General features: G+C 46.0%; 1 protein-coding gene across 3 annotated transcripts; it reads right to left on the bottom strand.

Moving 5' to 3' along the window:
* Nucleotides 1-430: 430 nt before the first annotated feature.
* SLC25A28 (solute carrier family 25 member 28) lies at nt 431-10,735 on the bottom strand. 3 transcript variants are annotated; one of them, XM_082425296.1, is made up of 4 exons: nt 10,430-10,735; nt 3,634-3,862; nt 2,454-2,510; nt 431-1,280 (listed from the first exon to the last, which is right to left on the bottom strand). In XM_082425296.1, exons 1-4 carry the CDS (start codon nt 10,718-10,720, stop codon nt 763-765), a joined length of 1,095 nt encoding a protein of 364 aa, XP_082281422.1. In that variant the 5' UTR covers nt 10,721-10,735; the 3' UTR covers nt 431-762. The 3 variants fall into 3 exon arrangements, with proteins under 3 accessions (XP_082281422.1, XP_082281423.1, XP_082281424.1); XM_082425297.1 differs by lacking the exon at nt 10,430-10,735 and having other exon boundaries at nt 3,693-3,827; XM_082425298.1 differs by lacking the exon at nt 10,430-10,735 and having other exon boundaries at nt 3,152-3,770.
* Between the last annotated feature and the right edge of the window lie 510 nt (nt 10,736-11,245).

Raw genomic sequence — 11,245 nt, 5'->3', positions numbered from 1 at the left:
ATTATTTACCACGTCATCTTCAGGACTTGCAGCTTCACTAATTTTAGCTTTGCAACTGCATTAGAAAACCAAGTGCCATATGGAAAGTTTTACTGCTGCAGGCAAAGCTGATAATTAGAGCAGAGAGATCTACCTCTTCTATGCCACACCACTGCCCTAGGGAAAGGCAATAGTGGGGATCAAGAGCACCTGTTTAGCTAGGCTCTGTCAAAGGCCCATTGTTCCTGCCATCAGAGAGATTCCTTGGAGCCTATTACTAAAAAAGGGGGAGTAGGGCCCCAAAGTCTTAAATCACCATGAAAACAGCAGAAACAAAAACTACAGACATACGCAATAAACCTTCCCCATGGGCCCCTTGATTTACGCTTAAAGTCAAGAACAGTTGACAGCATTTCACTTCCCCTTTGGCAAGACAAACCCAATGAAACCGTTTAATTTAAAGGCTTTTTATTAGGAACCAGGGGAATGAGCTGCTTATCCCTCTGTAACAGTCTAGAGCAGGTCATCAGGCCCAGGAAGGAGAGAGTGTCAGAGATGCTGTGGTGTGACTTGCTGCACTTGCTTAGGGCCCGGAAGGAAAGGCGGCGACGACGGAGGGCGGCAGGAACTGGTGTCAGCCAAAACACCAAGAGCCTGGGGGAGAGAGCCCTCTGCCTTCCTTCCCACCCCACCCGAGGCTGGAGCGCGCCGGGAGACAGAGAACGTGGCTGGAGCGGGCAGAGCAGCAGTGTTGGCCGAACCCTGGCTCCACTCGGTGCTGCTTCACTTGCCTGCCCTCCACTCTTCTTGCCGTTTAGTGATTAGGTATTTGAAGAACTCATACACAGACCATGCGATGGCTGTGGAGGGGATCTGGTAAATTACTCTAGCCTGCACCCCTCGGAAGTAGGCGGTCACCCCGCCGACTTGATACACCGTCCTGAAGGCACTAGCCATGCCTGTGATGTGTCCTGTAATGTTTGAGTTCAAAGCCAGGGATTCCTGGGTGTTGAGCAGTGTTTTGCAAACGTCCAGTGGGGTTGTGGCAGCGGCAGCTACAGCTCCTGCACAGGCTCCGGAGAGGACGTGGGAGCTGGGGTTGTACCGTCTCTGGGGGTTAAAGTGCTCCTGCAGGAATTCATAGGTCATGAAATGAATGGCTTGGAAGGGAACGTTCATGGTTAGCTGCGTGGTGTAGCTGCGGTAAAAGGCCCCGGCCCCTTCATTTTGCCACACTGCCCGTACACAGTCTGTCACCCGGTGGTACGGTGAGTTGTACATTTGCATCCTCTGCTTCACCACTGGCGGTGCCATCAATGAGAAGAAGGGAATGGTGACAGCAATCAACCGGTGAGCAGGAGTGTCCAGATTCGGAGTCCCAAGTCAGTGGATCAGCCAATGGATTGGAGAGAGAAAAAAGTATGAGTGAATTGTCAGCCTGATTAGTGAAGGTTTCCCTTTTTTGAGAGGAGGGGATAGGAGAGGGTGATAAAGGGCTAAAAAATAATGGACCCAATTCTAGTAGGATTTCTTTAAAACCAGCCAATTAACATATAGGATATATCTACAGTTTAGACTCCAGAGGATTTCCTTGAAATAAGTACCTACCTATTATTGTTACCATCTTACCCTTTCATAACTCTTAAGACAAGAAGTGATTCAGTGGCAGTGAACATAATAATGAACACATAGCCCTAACAATCCCAATCCTCAGGTACACAGAACACTGAACTCTTACAACATGAGGATGTCATCCTTCCGCAGGAGGAGGAGAAGGGCTACCAAAACCAAAATTCTTAGCCAAGAAGGGTATGGCTTTCGTTTCCAAACATCTCCTATCCCCTCACGTAGATACATGGTATAAGCTCAGGTATAATCTTCAGCTTAGCTTTGGCCCTTTCCTTGCCATGGCCTTGCCCAGACAGGTAAAGAACTGGAACTTTAAGGAACCTGGCAACTGTGCTATCCTTTCATATTTGTTTGGGTACCTCATTCTCCAACTGAAAAGCCAAGATCCAAGCAGCAGTGCAGGGACTAAGCTCTACCAATGTACCTTTCATTCCTATCTCAACCATTCTTCATTCCAACAAGATAGGCAGTATTTTCAAATGTCAATATCCATCTTCACCTTTTTGAAGAAAAGTGAAATAATCTGCTAAATTTTTTAGATCAAATCCACTATAAAGCGGACTTCCAGGAAGGCCCAGGAATAGGCCACATAGAGCCATACCTTTTTCCAGGGAAGCCCCAGGTGAATAAATTTCACTGACTATTCTTCCTGTCTAAAGGAATCCTCCTAAGCACCGACAACATGGAGGGAGTGCCCTCTAGTGGTAAGACAATGTAACACGCCAGGATTTCCCACCAAAACTGATGGGGTGCTCCCTGGCTTTCTCCTGCAAACCAAAAATAAAGGAAAAGCCCAGAGATGTAGATGCAGCTGCCTACAGAGGGAAAGGGTGAGGAATCATTACCTTCTGCTGGATTCATGGCTGCATCATGAAGTAATGTTGCCACACACCCGGCCGCACCTGCAAAGGAAAAAACAACTGCCACATGTAAGGCCAGGAGAGGGTGACTGACTCAACGGAGGACCCAGAGTGAAGGGGCGTGGCTGTGATAAACCACAGCAGGGAGAGGGAATGTTAAGAGCCAGTTTAAAAGATGGGAACCCACTGCTTCTAAATGCCTGTTCAGAGAAATGAAGATATTTGTTCCCTCTAACTTAGTAAGGCCATCAATCTACCTTCCACAGCTAAGATAGGAAGGCCAGGCAGAGTCTGAGAAACAGCCCAGATTTTTTCAACAAAGATGGCTCTGAGAATAAATGCAGTTCATGCTCCAGACAGGAAGCAGATACACTGTGGGCAAGGGATGCCAGCACATCAACCGCCTCCAATGGCGGGAGAGCACGAGGGGCAGGTGGTCAGATCTCCACCACAGAATCTCACCTTCTATCCTGCTGCCCCATGCTGCCCAACCCCAGTCTCCAAATCCTAACATCTGTCCACCTAGACCTTTCCCTCAGGTCCTGAACTACCGTATCCCTCACCCTCTCCTCTCCACTTTCACTTCGGTTTTCTCCAGGCTGCCATCCCTTCCCTTACTTCCACACAACCTCCAACCCTCTGGTTTCTTTGTACAGAAGCCCCCCGGCCCCAGCCCCATTCACTTGTTGAGGCCTTGTCATGTCCTCCATGACACAAACTGCCTGTGGGCAGCTGGGATCCTGCAAAGGTGAGGCGAAGAGCTGAGGCTCCACGGATGTCTTCCTTGGGTGGCTGGGTTACCTCCAATCCTGCCCCGAGGAGCGGGGTACCACCCAACTACCAAGAAGTACACAACGGGGGCAGTTCAGTGTGTGTCTCCACATTACCAGGGCATCAGAAGCTGATACCAGGGAGAAAATGAGAGGAGTCAAGCTGGTACGTAAGGGAGGCTATTGTAACCCTTTGTTGAGATGCCCCAAAGAAGGGGTGGGGGTGAAGCAGCCCATTGTCTGAGAACATCAGGTTTGGAAGTCCCTCCCCTATAATCTGGCCTACCCCAGCCCAAAGCTTCAGCTTCAAATCATGCTGAGACTGGAAAGCACTGACAACAGCAAAGCCCAAAGAGTTGGGAAAGTGGAGGAACCAGCACAGGAAGGCTCAATACCATTGGCAATATGGCTATTGCCCCCAGGGTGGATTACATCACTCAGTGTCTTTTTTAACTTTTCATAGCAGGCAAAATAGAGGGCGTGGGCAGGCCCTGCGCCAGTTGCTGTGACGTTCAGGCCTCGCATGGGCCTCCACAGCCCCTCCGTTCTTATAATCCTCCAGAGGGCCTCCAACACATTGCGATAGCGGGCAGCTGGATCAGGCTGTAGGCTCTGCATCCGGGTCTGAAAGTACAGAGAGGAGAAGTGCAATGTCAGTGATGCTGACTGCGCACCCAATCTCAACACTCGGGCTTGGGCACTAGGCAGACCTCCTACGTGAAATCACGCCAATATGTAGAAGTGATACCTGGCATCCAGTTTTACTGCCTTCCAAATCTACGTGCAGTCTTTCCAAGCCTTGGCTGGACCTTTCTTTTTCTGGTCACCTATGACCCTACGAGTGGAACACCATTATTTTCCCTCAAAAAATCGCCCCTTGTAAGCGTTCTTGAACCCAGCAACAAATATTAAGCCTGTGTTTCAGGAGAAGTTGCTTTTGTGTCTTAATAAACTCAGGCTAAGAATTCTTTACAAGTGGATTCTAAAGTCAGCTATTTACTGTCTACAACATACTTTATTATTTCTGCAGACTGATCCTGGGCATGCTTCCTGGCCACATACTACACTGACTAATGAGATGAGAGCTCATCCTTCGATATAACCTTGATGATAATCTGACTTCTTCAGACTATTTGGCATTGGCAGCTGGGCCTGTAAGTTAAAATTTTGGCAGAAGTAGCATTCCTAATAATGCTGCTCTAATTTCCTGGAAAAGAAAGTTTACCCTCGAACTATGAAGGTGGAAACCAATCTATTCTCTAAAACTGAGGGAGATTCCAGATTTCTAATCTAAACTGACTGAATCCCAAAACTGGCATCAATGAATAAAATTAGTCTCAGTGAAACATAACCCTTGGAATCTCTAGAGGATTCAATGACTGGAATGAATGTATATGGTAGATATTGAAATTTGGGAAATTAATCTTACTTGAAATACTTCCCAAATCACAGACCTTCTCTGAAGGATGAGTCTCCAATGCACAGATCTCTTGTCTATTGATCTATTTCAAGGTTAGGGTGGCATGGAGACTACCAGATAGTATAAAATCTATGTCCAGGGACTTCCCTGGTGGTCCAGTGGTAAAGAATCCGCCTTCCAATGCAGGGGACGCAGGTTTGATCCCTGGTCAAGGAACTAAGATCCCACATGCCGCAAGGCAACTGAGCCCATGCGCCTCAACTAGAGCACCCGCGTGCCGCAAACTAAAGAGCCCATGTGCTCTGGACCCTGCGCACCACAACTATAGAGCCCATGTGCCCTGGAGCCCGTGCACCACAACTAGAGAGAGAAAACCTGCACGCCACAACTAGAGAGAAGCCTGCGCATGGCAACAAAGAGCCCGTGCTGCAACAAAAAGATCCCATGTGCCACAACTAAGACCCGACGCAGCCCCCAAAATTAATTAATTAATTAAATACTAAAAAAAAAAAATCAATGTCCAGTGCCTGGAACACAGTAGGCACTCAAGATTTGTTTGTTGAATGAATGAATGAATGAATGAATGAAAAAATGAATGAATCTTAGCTTTGTCTGCACCAGTTCAAAAAGGCCATTAGTGAGCCAACAGGGGCAACTAACGCCCAAGTACAGTTTAAATTCCTACTTCATTCCTGTCACTGATTCAATCTGGATTTAAAAGCTTGAACCTTCCTGTTGGCCATCTGGAATCCAAGAGTAATGCCTCTTCTCAAAAGCATGGGAGAAAACAAACTAACCAGATTAACAAATCCTGGTGAGCTGCAAGCAATCCACATTCCTCTAGTTATTTTCTCCTTCCTGCTACCAACAAAGAATTGGTAGCCTAAAAGATTACTGAAGTTCAATCAGAAATACACAATATCACTTATCACAATGTGACACATTCTTTTCTACTTCTCAATTAAAAAAAAAAAAAAAAGGACTTCCCTGGTGGTGCAGTGGTTAAGAATCCGCCTGCCAATCAGGAGACGCGGGTTCGAGCCTTGGTCCAGGAAGATCCCACATGCCACGGAGCAACTAAGCCCGTGCACCACAACTACTGAGCCTGCACTCTAGAGCCCGCGCACCTAGAGCCCATGCTCTGCAACAAAAGAAGCCACCACAATGAGAAGCCTGCGCACCACAATGAAGAGTAGCCCCTGCTCCCCGCAACTAGAGAAAGCCCGCGTGCGGCAATGAAGACCCAACACAACCAAAAATAAATAAATTAATTTAATTAAATTAAAAAAAAAACCAAACTAATCTTGTATTGGGGGAATGTTTAGAAATTGCACTGTTCTGCTGGAGTCAACAGCATATTTGGGTAACTAGTCTTAAAGGTCTGGCCTCAGAGGCCTGGAACCGTTTACCCACAAGAGAAACCTGGACTGTAAGTTACAATGAAAATTTTACACACACGTCTAAATCTAACTCACAATTCTAACTCAATGAACATACACCCTCATGGAGAGGACCCAGGCATAAGCCACACGAAATATAAAAACAAATACGGCTCCCCAAATTTGTGGGCCAATAAATCTCTTTCAGAGAAACATGAAAACCTCTTAAAGGTGAAATCTCTAAATAAGAATTAGTGAATAGTCTTCAACATAGAAGAAACCACTGCCTGACTTTGAAGAAAAGCCAAACAGGTAAGTAGTTTGGTAAGACAAGTCACATGTGTGTCAGAAAGGCTGAGTGGGAGACCCAGCTTTGCTAGCTATGTGGTCTTGGGTATGTCACTTAACCTCTGAGCTTCAGCAATGTCATCTGTAACATGAGACTAAGAATGGCTGGCTCAGAGTGCTGTTGTGGAGATTCAGAGTTAAGGCAAGTAAAAGCCATTGCTAATTTATGCGGTGCTAGAAATGTAAGGCTTTTTATTGTATTCAACTATGTTTCTCAGAAATATGAGTTCATATCTCAGAATTTACAGATCATGGCAGTGTTGTCTCGTGTGTAAGTCATTTTGCAAATATGCATGGGCAACTAACTGGTCTTTAACCACTAATAAATCAGGCTTGATTTTGTATTTTTTGTTTTCATTTTGAAGTTCCTCTGTGGCTATGAGTTATATGTCCAGCTGTTCATCTAAAGGTCATGTTTAGGAAGGAGCACAATTGTGAAATTCTGTGCCTTGCTTGGTTCTGGAAATCTGCTTTTGGGAGCCTGTATGGAAGGCTTGGGAGTCAGACTGGGTTTAAATCATGACTCTGCCACTATGTGACCCTGGGCAAGTTACTTAACTTGCCTGTTTTCTTCATCTATAAAGTAATGAAAATGGTATCTACTTCATGAAGTTGTTCCAATGATTAAATCAGTAAATATTAAGGCACATCAGATAGTGCTTGACAAACATGAGCAATTGCCATATACTGAATACTCATTATTAGATATAAGAAAATCAAATAAGCCAATGTTTCCATTTCCTAACTGTCCACTGGTGAATGTATAGATAACCATTTACATCTGGAGTTTAGAAAAGATTTATTTCCCTTTGTTCTTTCCCTCCTTAACTTATTATATAAGTAATTATTTGCTTCACCACTACAAAGCCAAAAAGCAGCACCTTGGTGACAGGTGCTTAGCCAGATGATTTTGAGCAGAGTTTTGACTGCTTTACACTGTAGAACCTATCCCTTTAGATAAAGTCTGGTGCTTGTCTCTGAAGCCCAGAAAAGGAAAACTGGGATTCACTTGGGCTCCCAAACCTCCCTATTATGACCATGAAAATCGCTGGTTGACTAACTATAGCCTAGCAAGGCTATGCTGACTTCCCATGGTCCCTCCCAAGGATATTTTAAGTCGACTTGACCCTGATAAGCGGTTTGGGGGTGCACAGGCTTGCATGCCAAGAGTCACTATCAGCTTTCACTTGCAAACACTGTGGTTGCCCTTTAGGCTCCAACACAGATACCTGCCTCTAGTCTTAGGGTATGTTGGGCTGCTCTTCCTCTCCACCGCCTATTTATGGTAGAAGAGGAAGAATAGCTACCCAGGGACAAGTGAACTGCAAAGCCCTTTCTGAAGGAAGAGATTTGAATTTTACTTTCATGCCTGCACAACAGTGTCTGCTGTAAACAGTGTTTACTGACACTAAATCCTGATAGGCTCACCTAGTTTTTCCCTCTAATCATTTAAATCCCAGCATTAATGGCAAATGAAAATGATTCTTCTAAAACACGCTTTTGTGTTTTTGAAGACTCCTGAGCGTTTTTTCCTCCAGATGAAATGATTATTTCTTCAATGTAGTGCTTTGAGGCATGACTGTAATGTTGTATTACTAATTTTTTAAAAACAAAAATTCCAAAGCTTATGCAAGTGAATAAGAACTGTTCTTCAAAACAGTTATCTTGGAAGGCTACAAGCGACTTATTCCAGCAATGCTGCTGCAGTTATGCAAAACATTTCTGGAACTCCTCTTTCCAAAATGTTCCCTCAGTGGGTTTATCAACCTCAGGAGTAAATCAGTCTCCTTGCTTTCCAGTCCTACCTTATCTTTGACCCCAATCAGCATTACCCATTTTGATCTCCCACCTGAACTGCCATATTTGATTCTGAATGGTCTCAATTACTAAAACATCAGCTCTGTCTTCTCACAGGACAAAGACTTGCCCCATTTAAGGATATGTAGCCAAGTATTCTAGAGGCATTTCTAACAGAGGAAGTTATAAAATGTTTACAACAACATTAGCATTATGTAAATATATGAAGTAAGGAGATAGTCTCCTAAGGTAGTGGGACAACACTTAAATTGATAAGCTGAGGTAATATTTCTAAGTCAGTCACATTATTACATTGTATTTTTCAAGCCATTCAATACTTTTCATTACTCTCCTTGATCTAGTTTGCATTTAATACCCATCCTGAAAGACAGCACCCTAGACTATCTTGGACTTTACTCACAGTCCAAGTATAGTGAGGTTACTTTGCAGTTAGATCATGATAACTTTTGGATATACAGCATTAACAACTCACAGTCATTCAACCTAGACTCTATTACATACATGTCTGGATCTTTTTTATTTGTACTTATACGTATGACATTTCAATATTGTTAGAGCATTAACCATCCTCTTCTCTCTCATGGATTTTACTATTTATTTCTATTCCTCACAATTGACATGCGTATTTAAAATTCTAGGGACTTCCCTGGCGGTCCAGTGGTTAAGACTTGGCCTTCCCATGCAGGGGGTGCAGGTTCGATCCCTGGTCGGTGAGCTAAGATCCCATATGCCTTGGGGCCAAAAAACCAAAACATAAAACAGGTGCGATATTGTAACAAATTCAATAAAGACTTTAAAAACAGTCTACATCCAAAAAAAAAAAAATCTTTAAAAAAAAAATAAAATTCTAAAATCCATTTTAGCCAAGTGCATTTACCACAGTTTCAAGGGTGTGGCCCTTGGTAGGAGTTACCTTGCAATGTGCTAGAATACTCCTACAAACTCGGTGTCATTCACAAAGCTTAAGGAGCACTTTCTCCATTTCCTCATCCACCTTACTAATGAAAACATGAAACGGTACTGGAACCAGGGAGAAGCAGAAGAGAAAGACTTTGCATCTTCCAAGTTGATACTCTCCTCCTGAATATGTAACTTTTTCCTAATTTGAGAAGAAAACATACATCCAAGAGCTGTGAGGATATTGTTTAACTATATTACTCTTAACATGTAAAGGAGGAACCAGTCTCTGTCATTATATTTATTTCAACAGTCCCCTTGGGTTTACTTCTCATTCAGTTTATTCAGTGGTTGTTCCTTTGCTAATGCACAAGAATAAGAACTGTAAAGAACAATGTGTTCCCCTCGTCACCCAGCTTTCTTCAGAAGCATCTGACTTCTTGTACCCACTCATCAGCCTGTTTGGTGTGGCTGAAATTAGTTTTACTTTCACACGAATCATGCCCTCTTGTTGATCCCATTTTATTTTCTTCACACTAACATCTACTTTCCAGTATTGTCATGCTTCCCTTCTAGACAACTTTTCCCTTTTTGTCAACTTCAAGTGGCTAAAGAAATACACTATGAGGTCCATCTCTCCTTGGAGGGCTGATGTGCTCCCTGCATATACACAATCCCAATCCCAGCTCAATTTTCATGTTCAGGAAATAGGTGGAGTATCATGCTTGCTGCACAGAGAAACCGAAACTTTTTCCTGAACATGGTCTTTCCCATATTATTTCCAGTCAGGAACTCTGAATTCTGACTGCACAATGATTTCCAATCACTCATGGGTTAAGATTTAATAAGTAAATCCTTCATCTAGCTGAGAGATCCCAGATTCTGGTTCCTGCCCCATCACTTTTATGGGAAAACACAGCAAGGAGCTTGTAAAAGCACTGGCCAGAGAACATCTCTAGCCATTAAGATCCTATTGAGGGTGTTCAGTAAGCTTTACCTTAATCAAGTTAGTAACACTTACCTGTTCCCTTCCCATCCCACCCTATTCCTGTTTAGTCCCAGTTGGGATACAGGGTTTTGGCTGACAGATTTTCTTTCCAGAGTCCCAATTTAGATCTCACTGACGGTGAGAAATTGGTCCTGGCTTCTGACTGGGATCAGTTCCCGGCCGGGACCTTTCTTGCATAGGTGTGTGCTTCGAATAGTGTGGTGGCAGGAGCCAGAAAGGGACCCTGGTCGGCTCCGGCTCTCGGCTGGGATCCTGGGTCCGGGCATGACCCAGGGGTCGGGTCAGCCCCAGGTGAAGTTCGGAGCAGGGCCAGGTCTCACCTTGACGCAGTCGATGGGGTACATCACGCAGTGCTCCAGGATCCCTGCCACGGCGCCCGCCACCATGTGCGTGGTGACAGTGGCTCCAGCCGGCAGCGCCTCGTAGTCCGGGCCGGAGTCCGGATCCTGCCGTACCGGGGGCCTGCAGGCCCCGGCCTCCCCGCCGCTGGCCCCCCGGCCCACGCCCCGCTGCAGCCACCCGTCCAGCAGCGCCGACTCCCCGGGGCTCCGCCCCGGCCCAGCCGCCGGCCCCCCCGCCACACCGCCAGCACCCCGCCCCTCCAACTCCATCCACCCGGGCCAGCTGCGGCGCCCACCCCCGCCGCCGCCGCCGCTGCCGTCGCTGCCGCCGCTGCCGTCGCCGCCCCCCAGCCCCGTTGCGTCTGCCTCAGGCGCGGCCCAGAGAGCCCGGGGCCTCGGGCTCCCGCTTGGCCCCGAGGACACGCCCCTCAATCAGCAATTGGTACAGCCGTCAAGCTAGCCCCGCCCCTGGCTTACGTAGAAAAAATAGGTCTGTGGTATTAGTGAAGTTGCCTGTCATTCCTCCGCCCCGCGGCGTTGCGACAGCTTAGATCCCACCCCTTCCCCTTTGATCTTGGAAGCTTCTTGTTTATTGGCCACTTGATTGGCCAACATGTAAGATCAACCCGCCCCCCGACTTTCCTGGGGGGCGGGAGAAACTTAAGGCTGAACTTTGATAGGCTCAACGACTCTTGATACTTTGAGAGCGGCCATTGGCCAGTTTTATTTCGGGATCCGATTGGCTACAGGAAGAGGGCGAAGCGCCCAGGGGCTATCGAGGGGGAATTTGGGGCC

The sequence above is a fragment of the Balaenoptera physalus genome (genome assembly GCF_965194825.1).
Source record: "Balaenoptera physalus genome assembly, chromosome: 14".
NCBI lineage: Eukaryota > Metazoa > Chordata > Mammalia > Artiodactyla > Balaenopteridae > Balaenoptera > Balaenoptera physalus.
The sequence above is the reverse complement of the archived record's forward strand: the minus strand, read 5'-3'. Positions and strand labels throughout refer to the sequence as shown.

Coding starts and splice junctions, on each gene's coding strand:
- SLC25A28 (XM_082425296.1), bottom strand. CDS start 10,720: ATGGAGTTGGAGGGGCGGGGTGCTGGCGGTGTGGCGGGGGGGCCGGCG. Junction 2,511..3,633: donor CAATAGCCATATTGCCAATG/GTATTGAGCCTT, acceptor TTTCCTTTGCAG/GTGCGGCCGGGTGTGTGGCA. Junction 1,281..2,453: donor AGCCATGAATCCAGCAGAAG/GTAATGATTCCT, acceptor TGGCACCGCCAG/TGGTGAAGCAGAGGATGCAA.